Here is a 14,906-nt window from a genome sequence, read left to right on the forward strand (position 1 = left end):
AGCATAAAATCTGTCTTCTTGTCATTACAGTCTGTTAGGGTTCAGAACCCAAGCTCTTGTGTTGGGTTTGCAGTGAATGGTTCTTCCTACATTGGTGTTACGCATAGTGGCCTGCCCTTTTCTCCTGCTGCCAACCTCAGCATCTTCAAATTGCAGAAGGACTTCAATGTCACATTGGTAAGTATAGAGTCCGCCATGGTACAGTGTTATTGTTATGGTCTTGTACATTGCAATAACACCTTGGCACCTTGTGTTATTGTCATATGATCTGTGGCCATCTGCTTTCTTCAGGAACAAACCTTAGCTGTTGAAGCTCTGGATGTGAAACATTTTTCCACTGAAGGCAGAAATTATCTGATAGCATCAAGTCAGGTAAGACTGACCTATTTCACTGTTTAGACAGATCTTTATTTTCAGTTATATCATTGTAGAAATTTCAGGCTTTACATGACTGAGCTCATCTTTTGTTTTGTTGTTTATTTCCTGCTGCAGATTTTTGTTTGGACTGGAGGTTCTTTCACCCTCCTCCAGACACTTGATTTCAAACAAGGCATCCTCAGTGTGACTCGTTTCACTCATGCAGCTGTTCCCTACCTGGTGGTGTGTACAGACGGACAGAATGCCAGCTGTCTCTTGCTTCGATGGACCAGTGGAAGATTTCAGAATCCACAGCCTCTCCCACTCTCTGGCAGAGCCAGTCAGGTGGAAGCAGTCAACATAGGAGCAGAGGACATGTTCCTTTTTTTTGTTATTGAAGGTGACTCATGTTTTTACACAATGTGACACCAATGAAAGCTGTTATGTTTAGTTTGCACATTTGCATAGTTACTCTCCATCTTTTTCTATTTGAACATAAGTGGTCTGATGTGTCGAGCAAAATTTGTAAATTTATAATTGATCAACCTTTTTTTTTCTTTTCAAAAGCCTGTGGTACAGAGATTACATACACACGTATAATGAGAGTCAAGTACGCTTATTCTGCACAGAATACTAGGACGATGGTTGCGTTTTTGCAATAATAAGATGGTATTTCCTGTGGCTGTATACTCAGTGTACTTTCACGTGGATTGTGCAGCGGTTATATGTTGGTTAGGACAGTACAAACAAAGCAGTGGTAATTTAGAAGGCATGTGTCTGTTGTAGACAAAACAGCCTTGTTCTGTTGTCTCAAATGAGATGACAAAATTCACTATGTTGGTCAGATCTTTTTTATATACTATGCTCTGTATATTTTGATGAGACATAATCCCCCTGAGTCTGCAAAAGTGGTGAGTTTTCTTGGTTCAAATCTGTCGTGGTTTTACGGGGAAGCCTTAGTGTGGAGCAGAGCACAGCCACAGAGGGACTCAGAGGTTATAATTTGGCAGTCTTGGGTGTGTCAGTCAGGCCAGTCCTTACTTGACATAAATATGTTATTATAGCATGATACGAGTAAAATGTGTGTGTGTTTTGGTGTGCCCATATCTCTATCCAGGTCTCTCTCCGTCCTGTGAGGTGTTGCAGTGGAGGTCAGGGCAGCCTTTACCACATTTTCTTCAGTCCATTCCTCACACAGGCCTCACCTCTGTTCACCCCTTCACTGCTCCTTCTGGGATTAGTAAGCACAATTTTTAAAAGATATCTTTTGTTATTTATATCCAGTTGTGTTTGTCAGGTGTATTATTAAAATCAATTGAACAGAGAGCATTGAATCATGAATTCTTTTTCTTCCTCATAGCTTATGCCCTGCTAGCTGGAAGGAATGGCTCATCACTCTACTCCTGGAGGTCTGATGTTAACCTGTTTGCTGTAATCTTAAGGGCTCCTCCAGCCATTACTTTCCTCTCTCTTATGGTCCCTTCCCTCAACACCACCAAGACCCTCTTGGCTTCTGCTGAGGAGAATGGTGCCACCGTTTATGAATTCACTTCGGTCTCCAATCAGTCAGATTTCATACCCAGGTACCCAGTTTTTATCAGGCCAGGCAGGCTAGTTTTTGTTCAAAAAGAAATTTATGTTAAAGCAGCAATAAGATACAAAGTTTAAAAATGCCTGTTGTGTTTGTTCTATTCTACTTTTAGTTCTGGCGAGTTGAGTTTTGCACCCGGTGACAGCGAGCTACAGATAGCATTGAATATCATAGATGATGACATTCCTGAGGTGCAGGAGTCCTTCAGGGTCAGCCTGAAGAATCCAAAGGGCGGGGCTGAGATTGGATTTGGTGGTCAGGTGACTGTAATAGTCTCAGCCAACGATAACGCCCACGGAGTCATTGGTTTTTCTCAGGTAAGCAGGTCAGCCTGTTGATATTGCAGGCTGTATTTGTCCATCATATTAAGTAGCCATCATATTACAGCCACTGTATTAAACCTTAAATTACTTAAACAATATCTTAAATAATTTTACTGGTATTATTTAAGCACTGCTACAAGCTATTGTGAAATAAAAATATTTTGTATTTGCCCCTCTGCAGAATTCTCTATCTATGGAAGTAGAGGAGTTGGAGCAAAATTATCAAATTTCTCTCAGTGTGGAAAGGAGAAGAGGGACTTTTGGCAGACTGACTGTTCACTGGGCTGCCAGTGGCAGTGTGGCAGACATTTACCCCACTTCAGGAGTGGTGAGTAAACCATGCCCTCCTATCATGCTTTTGTCATATTACTGTATATAGTGATAACATTTTTGAAAATAAAATATGTACCAAAATAAACAATAGTAAAATTATAATCTAACATTACAAACTTGTGGGGTCAGTTAAAAGTTGTTTTATCTCACTAGGTACCGTTCTCAGAGGGCCAGTCGGTGGCCATCATCTCACTCACTGTGATAGCAGATGGTGTCCCAGAGCTGAAAGAGAATGTTACAGTCACCCTCATGGATGTCACCACCGTGGGGCTGCAAGACCTAAGACAGGCTGCGGTCATTGACAAGCAGCGGGCTCAGGCTCTGCTCACCATCCTACCAAATGGTTCTCCCTATGGGGTGTTTGGATGGCATCTGGACTCCCAGTTTACATTAACACAAGAACCACAGAGTAAGAATGTCTGTGGAAAGAAATGAATGAATAACTGAATGATCAGTCAGTGCATGTGGGTTTTTACTGGATCACTGTGATTAGTTAAAGCTACTACAGTAATCACACTTCATAACTATGGATGTGATGTCATTTAGGATTCACCTTAATCTGTGTATTGGAGGATGGCCCAAAATGTTAGACAGGCCTGAGTAGCAGAATAACATAAACACACATTGTTTCTGTGATGTGTTTAATGCTGGCATGTTTGACTTCCTGTTTCTTCTGCAGGGAATCCAGTCAATGTGACTCTCTCCATAGTACGGGAGCAGGGCTCTTCTGGTGAGGTGGCAGTCCATTACCAGACCAGACCGGCTCTTTACCAGCCCCCATCCAACCAAGCCACTGCAGGAAAGGACTACACCTCCAAAGATGACACTATCATCATGATAAATGGAGCTACTGTGGCCCTTGTCACTGTCACAATTCTACCAGTAAGGATGGACGATTGGAAAGTAGAGAATTTTATAAAATCTACTTGAATAAAGAATGTGTTACAAATAGAACCATTTTTTCTTTATTTTGTTTGAGTTTATTAGTAAAATCAAGAAAGCAAGTATAGAGAAAAAATGCATATATTAAAATGCATCAAAATATCAATCTCCCATTTGAGATAAGTGATATTTTCTTTCACACTGCCTGTCCTTCATCTTACACCTTCCACAGTCATGGCTATTAAGACTGATAATGCTAATTGACACCTGTTTCTTTTCACCAGGATAGAAAATACTAGCCTGCCCTGTGACTCTCTGAAAATTAGCCTTTAAATGTCAGGTGTAGGGCCTTTACTAGACGGTTAAATCCAACACTTTCCCTCCTTGTCTCCTCCTGTTACATTCAGACAAAAATAACTTTCAACCTGCAATAAACTTTCCCTTCTTTTACCCTTGCTGTCATAAGCAACAAACATTTGTAGTGACAAAGCTTATGGAAAAATACAGTGTTTGTAGAGAGAGTGAGCACAGCTGTTTATATACATGCATGTTTTTCCATTATTTAATATAAATGCATATATGTGTCTTCTAAGGATGATGTGCCAGAGCTGGCAGAGAGTTTCCTAGTAAACATCACCAGTGTTGAGTTAGTCAGAGGGTCGGTTGGGGCAGGGCAGCCCAGTGTGAAGCGGCTTGGTATGGAAGTAGCAGAGGTCACCATCCAGGAGAATGACGACCCTCGAGGGATTCTGCAGTTCAATGTTTCTGAGGTGAGCAAGGATCATGTCTGTGACTATCACTTGGACAGAAACATGATATACAATCTTAATGGTGATATAAACCTTTTTATTTGTGATGCAGTTTGCAGGCTTCTGGGTTGGTACCTATAGAGTTTAATCAGACACAAACATGTAAATGACGAAATGTAACTAATGGATTTTTAATTACTAATAATATTTTACTTTAATTAGACCTTAATTCTAAATATTTTGCTCAGAATATCAGTGGCAGTGTACTGGCATATGAGATACCACCACCAGACAACACCATCTATCTGTCAGTGGTGCGACTTGCTGGTGCGGTTGGACGACTGGTCATCTACTGGGAGGCTAAACCAGCCACTGCTGACCTTAGTGATTTCAGCCCCACCTCGGGAAATATCACCTTTCAAGAAGGACAAGTAAATCAATTAATGAACCTGCCTTAACTATCACACCTAAAGTGAAGCTGTCCACAAGTTACTGCTCGGTGTGCAAGGTGTTAGCTTGTGTTTCCTTATCTTTGTTTTTAGAGAGAAGCCAGAATTGCTATCACTATCTTAGATGATGAAAAAGTGGAGACTTTGGAGAATTTCACGGTGAACTTACTGCATGTGATTGGTGGTGCTCGGCTCGGAGAGGTGACTTCTGTAGCTATCAGTATTCCAGCCAACGACTCACCGCTTGGACAATTTGGATTTCAGAAACTAGAGGTGAATCTGAAATCCCTCTGATAATGTCATAATGATTTTCATCTTAGCTGTAACTACCCACCGTACAAGTGGAGGATACACAAATTGTACTATTTCAGTATTGTGGGGGAAAAAAGCATTGAATACACACACACTGTCAACAACACATTTATTAGAGACATAATATTTCATGCTTAACAAAGGTCCATGAACAAAATGTGTTTCTAATAATTCAGCACCAACAATATGCAGAAATTCAACCTCGATTTATCACAATTTTCTCTATTATGCATATATCCACCAGGTGTGTATTAGACAACACTTAGCTTGATGGTCAGAAATAATCTTATTACTTAATCCCCTTTAAGGTTACTGTCAGTGAGCCAGAGTTTGTGGGGGACCCTGCTGCTGTGGCAACGCTAACAGTGCTTCGTAGTGCAGGAGGCAGGGGGGCAGTGACACTGATGTGGCAGCTGGAAGACCGAGCCAAGGACGACCTTTCACCTTTCAGTGGAACACTTGTCTTTACTGAGGTACAGTCTGAAAGGGGTGGTGATGTTGTCCTACCAGATGTTGAATGATTTAGTGAGAATGTAAATGTAATAATACTATTACTTATTCTTTTATCTTGATGTGCTGCACAGGATGTTGCAAGTTGCTTCCTGACATCTACTATACTTTTCATACTTTGCAGACTGACTCTATGAAGACGTTTATGATTAGAGCCCTCGCAGACACTGTACTGGAAGGAGATGAACATTTCACTGTCCGGCTGGTTCCTGAGAGTGGTGCCGTCATCAATCCCTTAAATGGTTAGCCTTTATGAAGTTAAACTGCCAGTGCATTAAATGACAGAAATTTACAAAATCATCTGTTTTCCTTACCTGTCTTTCCTTCTATGGTCTGTCATGTGCTATCCAGCCATGACCACCATCACTATCAGGGCAGACAAGGCAGCCCTGGGGATTATTGGAATAGCAGAGTCCTCCAGGAGCATCCTCATTGGAGAACCTCAGGGAGAATACAATGGTAGTGCCGTGGTCAGGTGAGACAGACATCACTGTATTATTAACCTGGGGAGACAAATGAGAGCTTTAACTTTCATCACTTCCATTTATGAATCAAGAATATAATGGGAAAATTGTTGTGTATATTTGTGTGTACCACCCCCCAGCCTTGTGCGAGGGCCAGGTGGGTTTGGAGAGGTCCAGGTGTACTGGAATATCACTCCAGCTGTGGTTTCTGAGTTTGAAGCAGTCTCTGGCACTGTGACCATGAGAGACAGACAGACCGTTGCCTCCATTGTTCTGAAGGTGTGGAGTAATGTAGATTGTAGAGATTGGCTGTATCTGTCCACTGCAGAATGAATCATTTAATTGTCACTGTCATTCTGCTATCAGGCCCTGGACGATGACGTGGCTGTCTAGAAAGCACTTCCATTTAATTGTCACTGCCATTCTGCTATCAGGCCCTGGACGATGAACTTCCTGAAGAGCGCCATGAGTATCAGCTTACATTGACCTCTGCTACCTCAGGACTTGAAATAAGTCCCATCTCCAGCCAGGCCAGGGTTATTATGGCAGCCAGCGACCACCCCTATGGAATTTTCTCCTTCACCCAGCACCAGCTAATGGCAACAGAGGAGGAGGGAGTGGTGAGGGCATGAAAATGAGAGTGATATGCATAGTGTATAGATCTGATATATGATGGAGCAGGCATATTAACAACTGAGGTTCTGTACACAAATTTACAAATGTAATTCATACTTATATAACTGCCTTCCTGTTCCTCAGGTGAACGTGACAGTTAATCGCTTTTTAGGCACTCTGGGTAGTGTGTGGCTGACCTATCGGACCTCCGGCGACACAGCTGTCAGTGGAGTGGACTTCACTCCAGCTTCAGGAAGACTACTCTTTACCCCAGGACAAACCTCACAACAAGTCATGTTGCATATCCAGGATGACATTCTTCCAGAGGGGCCTGAGATGTTCTACCTCAACATCACTGAAGTGGTGTTAGTCAATGTCAGGTAAATTAGGCTGGAGGGTTGCAGGCCTTCATAATACTGTTAGTGCAGAGCCTTAATGTAATGAAATTGTTTATGTGACTGGTAACAATATTTTCTTGATCAGTAACTCTTCATTCTGTGTCTCCCTCTGCTGGTCAGTGCTGTGGACTACACAGTGAGAGAGTCGGGTCTCCAGCTGGACCAGCCTCCATCTGTAGGCAACATCACTTCTCTTGCTGTGATCATACTAAAGAATGACAATGCTGAAGGCATTCTGGCATTCAGGCAGGACTTTGTCAATATTACAAGTAAGGCAAATTCACAAATAGAGCTCAAATATCACACAAACTTTGCTAGGACATCAACTGATGCAGAGATGATATTAAAAGATCATTTTCTCTACCTGAAATACCTGTTTTCTTATGGCTTTCTTTGTTCAGTTGAGGAGGGTGTGGGCACTTTGTTGATCCCAGTGGTGAGGAGTGTGGGTTTGTATGGACCAGTCTCAGCTCAATTCATTTCTAGAGGCCTGAGTGCAACCCCTGTCCTCGATTACATCCTGAGTAATGGCTCAGCAACGTTCTTCCATGGCCAGAATGTCAGCTATATCAATGTCACAATTATAGATGACCTTGACAGGTGAGAGGAGAAATAAAAAATATGTCTAGCTTAATCGCTAAAATGTACTGTATGTTTTCAGCATACAAACAGAGATCTTCTGTGCTAGCTACATCACTATAGCTTTATTTGAAAAGACTTTACAACACTGAGTTTATTTGTAAAGATAATGTAGCGGACAAACCATCAAGTATTCAGTAGATCATACTATTCAGTAGAAAAAAATATCCATTCAAGACATTATTTAATTCTATCAACACTGAAATAATCTCTTCCAGTGAATATGCAGAGATATTTGAGGTTCTGCTGATTGGAGCTACCGGAGGAGCGGTTCTAGGCTCTCATCGTACTGCCAGGGTTACCATTGCCAAGAGTGACTCTCCAAGTGGGGTGGTTCGCTTCCTCAACGAGAGCCTAATCACTGTGGCTAACCCCAACTCCACTCTCAAACTCAGCTTTATCTTGAAGAGAGCAGGAGGCCTAGTGGGCAATGCCACGGTATGAGGAGCAGTATCTTCTGCCAGGAAAGAAAATCACATCATTTCTTTGAATATCAAATCAGTTGTCTGAAGGTGGAGGGTTGCTTGTGGTTTACTGTCAGATCTCAGTTTTCTTGAGAACATCATGTAATTCAGACTTTGTTACCTTTTGACAGGTTGCTTGGGTCATCCATGGCCCTAACAGCAGAGAGATCCTTCCTCCATTCAATACAGACATTAGAGAGCCTGTGAACGGATCCTTCTTCTTCAGGGATGGTGAAGAAGGCACACACGCCATAGAGCTGCAGATTCTCCCCCATGGGGAAGTGGAGGTGGAAGAGACATTTGTTATTGAGCTCAGCATTCTGTCTGGAGAGATGGATGTTGATCCTCAGGCTGGTTCCATAAGACTCAAGGTACCTCACTGTGTCATGGCTGCAAGGTTAGGATGCAAGCCTCAGCAATCTCTTCACCTCTCATGTCTTCTAATACGTTTTTGTCTCTTAGATAGAAAAGTTTGGTGATCCAAATGGTATAGTCCAGTTTACAGAGGATGCTCTTCGAGAGCGTGTCTACAAAGAGAGGGTGTCATGGGTAACATCACGGTAAAATTACATCAGTATACATTTGTTATTTATCAGTCACATTCAGTGTCTGTGCTTAAACTAGCCGAATCAAGCGTAAACACAACCAAAATTTCATCTCAGGTGCACTGGCAGATACAGAGTGATTCAGATATAGCAGGGGACTTCAGAGCTTTTGCTGGCTCAGTGATGATTCCAGAAGGACAAAGGGAAGCTGAAATTGTCCTTAGCCTGATGCCTGATACAGTGCCAGAACTGGAGGAGCTCTACACAGTCCGGCTCGTAGCTGTGGAGGGTGGTGCTACTCTGGATGCCAATCCATACCTCATCAGAACCAGCATCAGGTGTGTCCTTAAGGTCCTTATGAAGTCATTAACATATACTGTTTCTAGGACAAGTCAGTGATCAAATTGACTTAATTAGAACAAATCTTCCTCTCTCACCCTTAGGGTGCGTGCTAATGATGAGCCCCACGGTGTCTTTTCCTTGAACCCTGAGCAACAGTCTATAGTGGTAGTGGGGTCCGGGTCTGTGGTCACCAGAGCTCTGGTTATGAATGTGACACGGCTTGCTGGGCTGTTTGGCAATGCCAGTGTGGACTATAGGATCAGTGGAGTGGTGGACATCAAGGAGATACTGGGAGGTCAAGCTGAAGGAAGGCTGTTCATGAGAGAGGGACAGCCCTTCAGTACTATCACTGTGCCCATCAGCAGCCAGGTACGTTAAAGAAAAGGACACTTACTGACACTAGTACAGGGAAAAATCAGTGGGTGAAAGATTCACAGCTGAGCTTACTGATGTTAGACTAGTCAGTCCTATCGTCGGCTCTAGGCCTCGCCTAGGGGCCAGCGTTGCTACAGTGACTGTGCCCGAAGAAGCTGCCAGCTCAGAGGTGAGTTGGGGTTATGTTTTTTTTTTGTTGTTCATATATGATTTATGTATCTGTGATGCCTCGGTACTCACATTTCACTGTGGCACTTTGCAGTTTTTTGTTTAGGAAGAATTAATTTACTTCAATATTCCCTTTATTTCAGTTTCAGTTCTTCCAGTCAAGGTAGCATAATTTACAGGTGCTGAGAGAAAATGGTTTAACACGGTTTATTCTATTCTCGCTCAGCTATCTGCACCGTATTTCTCTGTTATCTAGCTACACATGCTGAATTAGTGCTGTGTCCTTGACTGCTGCTGTTTTTTCTTGAGCCTTTTGAATGACCCATGCTACAGCTAAAGCATTTAGCTGGCTGCTAACAATGAAATTTACATGACAGACCTTGTTAAAGCAAAAACACCAATTATAAAAACAACTTTCCTAGTGAGTTACACACAATTCTAATTGTACTGTGTACTGGCAATAAGGTACCACCTCTGTTAACTGTCTTCTGTCACTTATGCGCACAGGTTGGCTTTGCTTCCCTGGCTTTGCAAGTTTCAAGTATAGACACGGGGAAATGTGAGGCAAAAGTCACACGAACGGGGCTGTTTGGGGATATCAGGGTGGAGTGGAAAGCTGGGTATCCTTCAGGACAGGCTCTGCCTGGCTTCAGAACTGGGACTATCACCCCAAGCTCAAGTAAGACATTTAAAATTTAATGATAGCAGTGCAGTCCCACACATAATCTCAACTCACTTGCACTACTAATGATGTTTTTTTTAAACATTTTTAAGTTAAATACTTTAACATTTAATATACAAATAAATAATAATTACATACCTGATATGTTTTCTTTTTTGGTTTGATCGGACATGAATGTCATTTATTTATCACTCGGTGGCACCACAATCTTTCTGCATACCAAGTCCTGGCAATCGGGTTATCAAACTGGTGCCAAACAACAGTCTGTCCTTCTCATTGGTGGTAATGTGCCCCTTCCTCATATTTAGATTCACTCACCCTGGCCCATGGAGTGAGGAATGAAGTCATATCTCTTACAGCTGTTGCTGATCCATTAGAGGTGGCTTCCTATGCTATACACCTCACTGCTGCCACCTCCAGCACTGCTGTACCTGGTTCTGTAAAGCTCAGGTAATGGTTACGCAGTGGTTTCCTCCTTTAATGATATCTTTGATTAGTGATGTGAATTGAAAAGATTGAAAAGATTTATGTTGCCATGTATTAGACAGTAGATACAGTTAAGATTGGGTATTTGCATATTTGTTCATTTCAAACATAGCCTCAGTCTGATCAGATGTCTGTCTCCCATCACAGGTCAGGATTTACTGTGGCAGAAGTGGAGCCACTGGGGGTCTACCAGTTTGCCCCTGATTATCGAAAGCTAGTGATCCCAGAGAACATTCAGATTGTAACTCTTTACGTTCAGAGACTCTATGGTTTTCGTAGCCGTACCACCCGCCTGTCCTATGCAACAGTGGCAGGCAGCGCAGCAGAAGGAGAGGACTTTCTGGCAGTGCCAGACGGCTATGTGATCTTTGACTCACCACACCAAACGAATGCTTCGTTTCGCCTTTCAATACGCGATGACTCCCTTTCAGAGCCTGATGAGTACTTTCATGTCAACCTAACAGATGTTAAAGACCTTAATCCAGATGTATCTTGGGCAGATACCTCTCCTCGCCTCAACCGTCAGCATAGTGTGGCCACTGTCACCATCAGGGCTAGTGATGTGACTGGTGGAATTTTGAGTATAGGACCTAGACTGGTCCAAGTACCCGAGGACAGAGATGAAGAGACCCAGCAGGAGCAAAGGGTGGTTTTGGGGGTGCGCAGGTCTGACAGTGTGGCTGGGGCTGTGAGAGCTCGGGTTCAAGCATATGGAGGTATGTGTTTGTTTTGTTGTCCTGCTTTATTGCTCCATTGCAGTATATAAAGATGTAATGTACACAGATTTTTACAGCTTTGCTTTAACTTGTGTTGCTGTGCGTTTTTAACCAGATGGAAGTACAAGACCTCCTCATGTTACTGTGGAATCTGTGGAGACCTTAGCAAAGGAGCATCAGGACTTTCGCTTGGAGACCACTATAGTGTCTCTGCAGGCTGGTCAGAATGAGTCCGAGGTCATCCTCTTCATTCTGGATGACTCAGAGCCGGAGGGACAGGAAGCATTCATCATCTACCTCAGTGATCCAGAGGGAGGAGCACAAATTGCAGACCATCCATACCAGGGCTATGGAGCGTATGCCCAGATCACTATTCTTGGTAAAATACTGAAAAAATAGAATCTGCTTATAGATTGAAGATAAAAAACAAGAATTAGTAGCATTTATTACTATTTTGCTCGTGGTGTATTCTAGTAAATGAAAATGATAGGTGATTAGATGATTAGGTCACTGCTACAGTCTCCAGCTGCTATTTTGCATATCATGGAAATAGTTCCCACATAACCACTACAGCGGGCAGAATATTTGATTACAAAAGAAATGATTATGTGGTTATAAGAAAACTAATTTGTACTCTCCATTTTTGTTTTCCCTCTGCTTCTGTTTGTGCTCTTTATCCTTCCCACTGTCCATGTCAGGGAGTGACTTTCATAATGGTATTTTAGGGTTTAGTCTTAATTCCCTGATGGGTCAAGTACTGGAAGAGGATTCAGGGAACAGAAGTGCTCTCCTCTACCTGCAGAGACAGGAAAACAGGTAATACAACAACACACTTGTTTTATTTTTTACATTTTGGGTAAAAATAAATTGCACTCTGGAAATAGTTCCATATTTGACAGTCGCCAAGATATTTCATTGTTGGTAGTAATTTAGTATGGTGATGTTTCCCACTGTTTAGAGCCTTTGAGGATTTGCAGGTCTTCTGGAGAGCTACATTTAACAAGGCAGCTCTAACTCTTGTCAATAATGGAGTGAACCTAACCAGACAGCTTGTGCAGACCTCAGGAAGTGTGCTATGCAGAAGAGGGGAGATAATCTGCGCTCTCACTCTGGAGGTCCAGGATGATAAGGTGAGAGAAAGGCACAGGCACCCAGTGAAAGCAACGCTACGACATGTTGGTATCTTGCTGACCATGGCATACACCCAACCCTACAATATACATTTGGTAGGGCAATGAATTGCTTTATTCATGTAATCATATGAAATCCTCTGGTGTGTTGCCATAGGAACCAGAGTACCAGGTGTGGTTTTTGGTGGAGATTTACCAGGTGGGGGCTGGAGCTACCATTAATGAGACCAGCCAATTTGCTAACATTACCATGGCAGAGAGCGACGACCCACGCGGTGTTGTGTATTTTGCCGTGGGCCATAGACTGCCCATTGCCACCCTGAAGACCACAAGGCTCAGTCTCCAGGTCTACAGACGAGCAAGCACAGCTTTGGCCATGTCTGTACAGTATCGCACATTGGTAAGTAACAAACAGAAATACAACACAAGTGTAATTCCAGTCATTTACTAGCTGAAATAAAATATTTCCCAAGTCACCGAAGCACCTGAACAGTGTTTATTTGTCTGTCAAAACTGCGAGGGGTATCTTTTGATTTCAGTCTCTCTTTCAGTGGTACTGTTCATGTACATGTATATACTCTACAGGATATGTACGTATAAAAATATCATGGTACCAAAAATATAAGTATAGTATACTTGATATACAAGTATACCAAATAAGTATATAAATACCAAGTACCATGGTTGACTGATGCTGATGAAGTTCAAAGTGACCAGTTTGTCCTCTCTTCACCTCACCACTGTATCTCGACTGTATGCAGCCCAGCCACTGGCACTCACGCTTTTTGATATTGGAGATTAAAGTACAATGCCATCTCGTGTACTCAGAAGTCACAAACCTCACAAGAGACACATGACCAGGTCATCTGCTTTCATCTCTCAGACCTAAAGCTTGTTACAAGACAAAAGGTTTGCTATATAATAAAGAAATAAAGGTGTCTAGTCTACTGTTTGTTCTATGGGCCAGAGCTGCCTTTAATAAACCAATATTATTTTTCCCTAAATTATTATTGAGAATGCAAAACTGATGATGTACATCGTCTAAAAGGTCTAAGGTTTCTATTGAGTTTTCAGATTATAATATTAGTTTTTGTCACTATTTAGTGTTTAGGATTATTTTTGCAATATAATTCTGGGTAAATAATTCCATTCTTATTTTTTCCTCCTTAACTGTTTCCTTTAATCAGCCAAATGGTGTCACACAAAATATCTGGGGTTTTTTTTCTCCATCCAGGAGCTTCCCAGGGAAGAGGTGGTGGGTCCATCTATAATCCGACCTGCTAAAGCAGACATGGACTTTCCTAATCAGGAAGGTCAACTAACCATTGATGTGGGGCACCAAAACACATCACTGGACATTTACCTGTCACCTAGCCTCGCCTCATCTTTGCCCACGCCTAAGCGCTTCCAGGTGGTGCTTTACAATGCTACAGGAGGCACCAGAGTGCACCATCTGTTTGGACTGGCTAATGTGACTCTGGTATCAAATGCATCGAGTGAAGCTGTGTGGGTCTTACTGGATCAGTTCCATCAGCCACTTGACCCAACTATATTGAACCAGGCGCTGCAAGGACTGATAAATAAGGTCACCACACCTCTCTCTGGTGAGCAGATGATCCCCGTGCTCGAAGCTCTGAGGATGGTAAGAGGGCTAGAGAAAAGTCTCACTGAAGCTGCAGGAGCAGATAAGACAGTCTGATATGATGAAGTTTCTAATTTTTCTTTACTCTGCTTAAGTTTAGTTTTAATTTTTTCTAATGGTCTTAGATTCTCCCCTGAATGTCAACAGATGGTCTATACCAGCATACTTGAAGCTTGTGAGTCAGTGTAGTAGTTTGTGTCAGAGCTATGTGTTAACTCCAGTGCACCACTCTGACAGATCTGATGACCAGTTTGTCATGTGAAAAGGGCTCAGTTGTCACTCTACATGAGTGCTGTACTGCTATCACGCTGCTCTGATGTGAGAATCTACATAGTGTTTTTGTTCAGCCTTCAGCCAAGCTGTGACACCACTGTAATCTAACATGAGGGCGTATGCGGAGGACAGAAGCGAGAGAGCAGTGACAGATCTGAGTTACACAACTTGAGAATATGTTGGAGCATAGATGAAGCAAAAGAGACACTGCAGACAAAAATGGCAATTCATTGTGGAAGATACAAAAGCTGCATAACACTGAGGCTTAAAATAAAGGAAGTGACAGAGCCAAGAGACAAATGGTGACAAGAGAAATGTTGAACTCAAAAGCTTACTGAAATACAGATCCCATGCCTTCAGTGATAAATCCATGCAAGCTATACCAGAGGTTCTCTGTGCATAGTTGTTTCTCTCAGTCCCTCTTAGCCTGTCTTTCTTCTGAAAGGTGCTTGTAGAGGCAG

The 14,906-nt window shown here is 42.5% G+C and overlaps 1 protein-coding gene across 1 annotated transcript in view; it reads left to right on the forward strand.

Annotated features, from left to right (window-relative positions):
• adgrv1 (adhesion G protein-coupled receptor V1) overlaps positions 1–14,906 on the forward strand; it is a 95,170-nt gene that overhangs the window by 40,759 nt on the left and 39,505 nt on the right. The window contains 36 exon segments of the mRNA XM_020594633.1: positions 31–177; positions 292–372; positions 493–757; positions 1,475–1,597; positions 1,718–1,940; positions 2,061–2,265; positions 2,453–2,599; positions 2,758–3,013; positions 3,284–3,486; positions 4,080–4,256; positions 4,484–4,666; positions 4,778–4,957; positions 5,305–5,469; positions 5,631–5,748; positions 5,858–5,981; positions 6,111–6,249; positions 6,405–6,590; positions 6,730–6,965; positions 7,104–7,252; positions 7,385–7,583; positions 7,841–8,060; positions 8,218–8,457; positions 8,549–8,615; positions 8,618–8,646; positions 8,749–8,969; positions 9,075–9,346; positions 9,393–9,517; positions 10,024–10,195; positions 10,507–10,648; positions 10,832–11,400; positions 11,516–11,779; positions 12,099–12,216; positions 12,359–12,530; positions 12,688–12,930; positions 13,765–14,191; positions 14,334–14,355. Of these exon segments, the coding sequence (XP_020450289.1) occupies positions 31–177; positions 292–372; positions 493–757; positions 1,475–1,597; positions 1,718–1,940; positions 2,061–2,265; positions 2,453–2,599; positions 2,758–3,013; positions 3,284–3,486; positions 4,080–4,256; positions 4,484–4,666; positions 4,778–4,957; positions 5,305–5,469; positions 5,631–5,748; positions 5,858–5,981; positions 6,111–6,249; positions 6,405–6,590; positions 6,730–6,965; positions 7,104–7,252; positions 7,385–7,583; positions 7,841–8,060; positions 8,218–8,457; positions 8,549–8,615; positions 8,618–8,646; positions 8,749–8,969; positions 9,075–9,346; positions 9,393–9,517; positions 10,024–10,195; positions 10,507–10,648; positions 10,832–11,400; positions 11,516–11,779; positions 12,099–12,216; positions 12,359–12,530; positions 12,688–12,930; positions 13,765–14,191; positions 14,334–14,355 (6,809 nt within the window).

This window comes from Monopterus albus, unplaced genomic scaffold (genome assembly GCF_001952655.1).
Source record: "Monopterus albus unplaced genomic scaffold, M_albus_1.0 scaffold23.1, whole genome shotgun sequence".
Classification (NCBI taxonomy): Eukaryota; Metazoa; Chordata; class Actinopteri; order Synbranchiformes; family Synbranchidae; genus Monopterus; species Monopterus albus.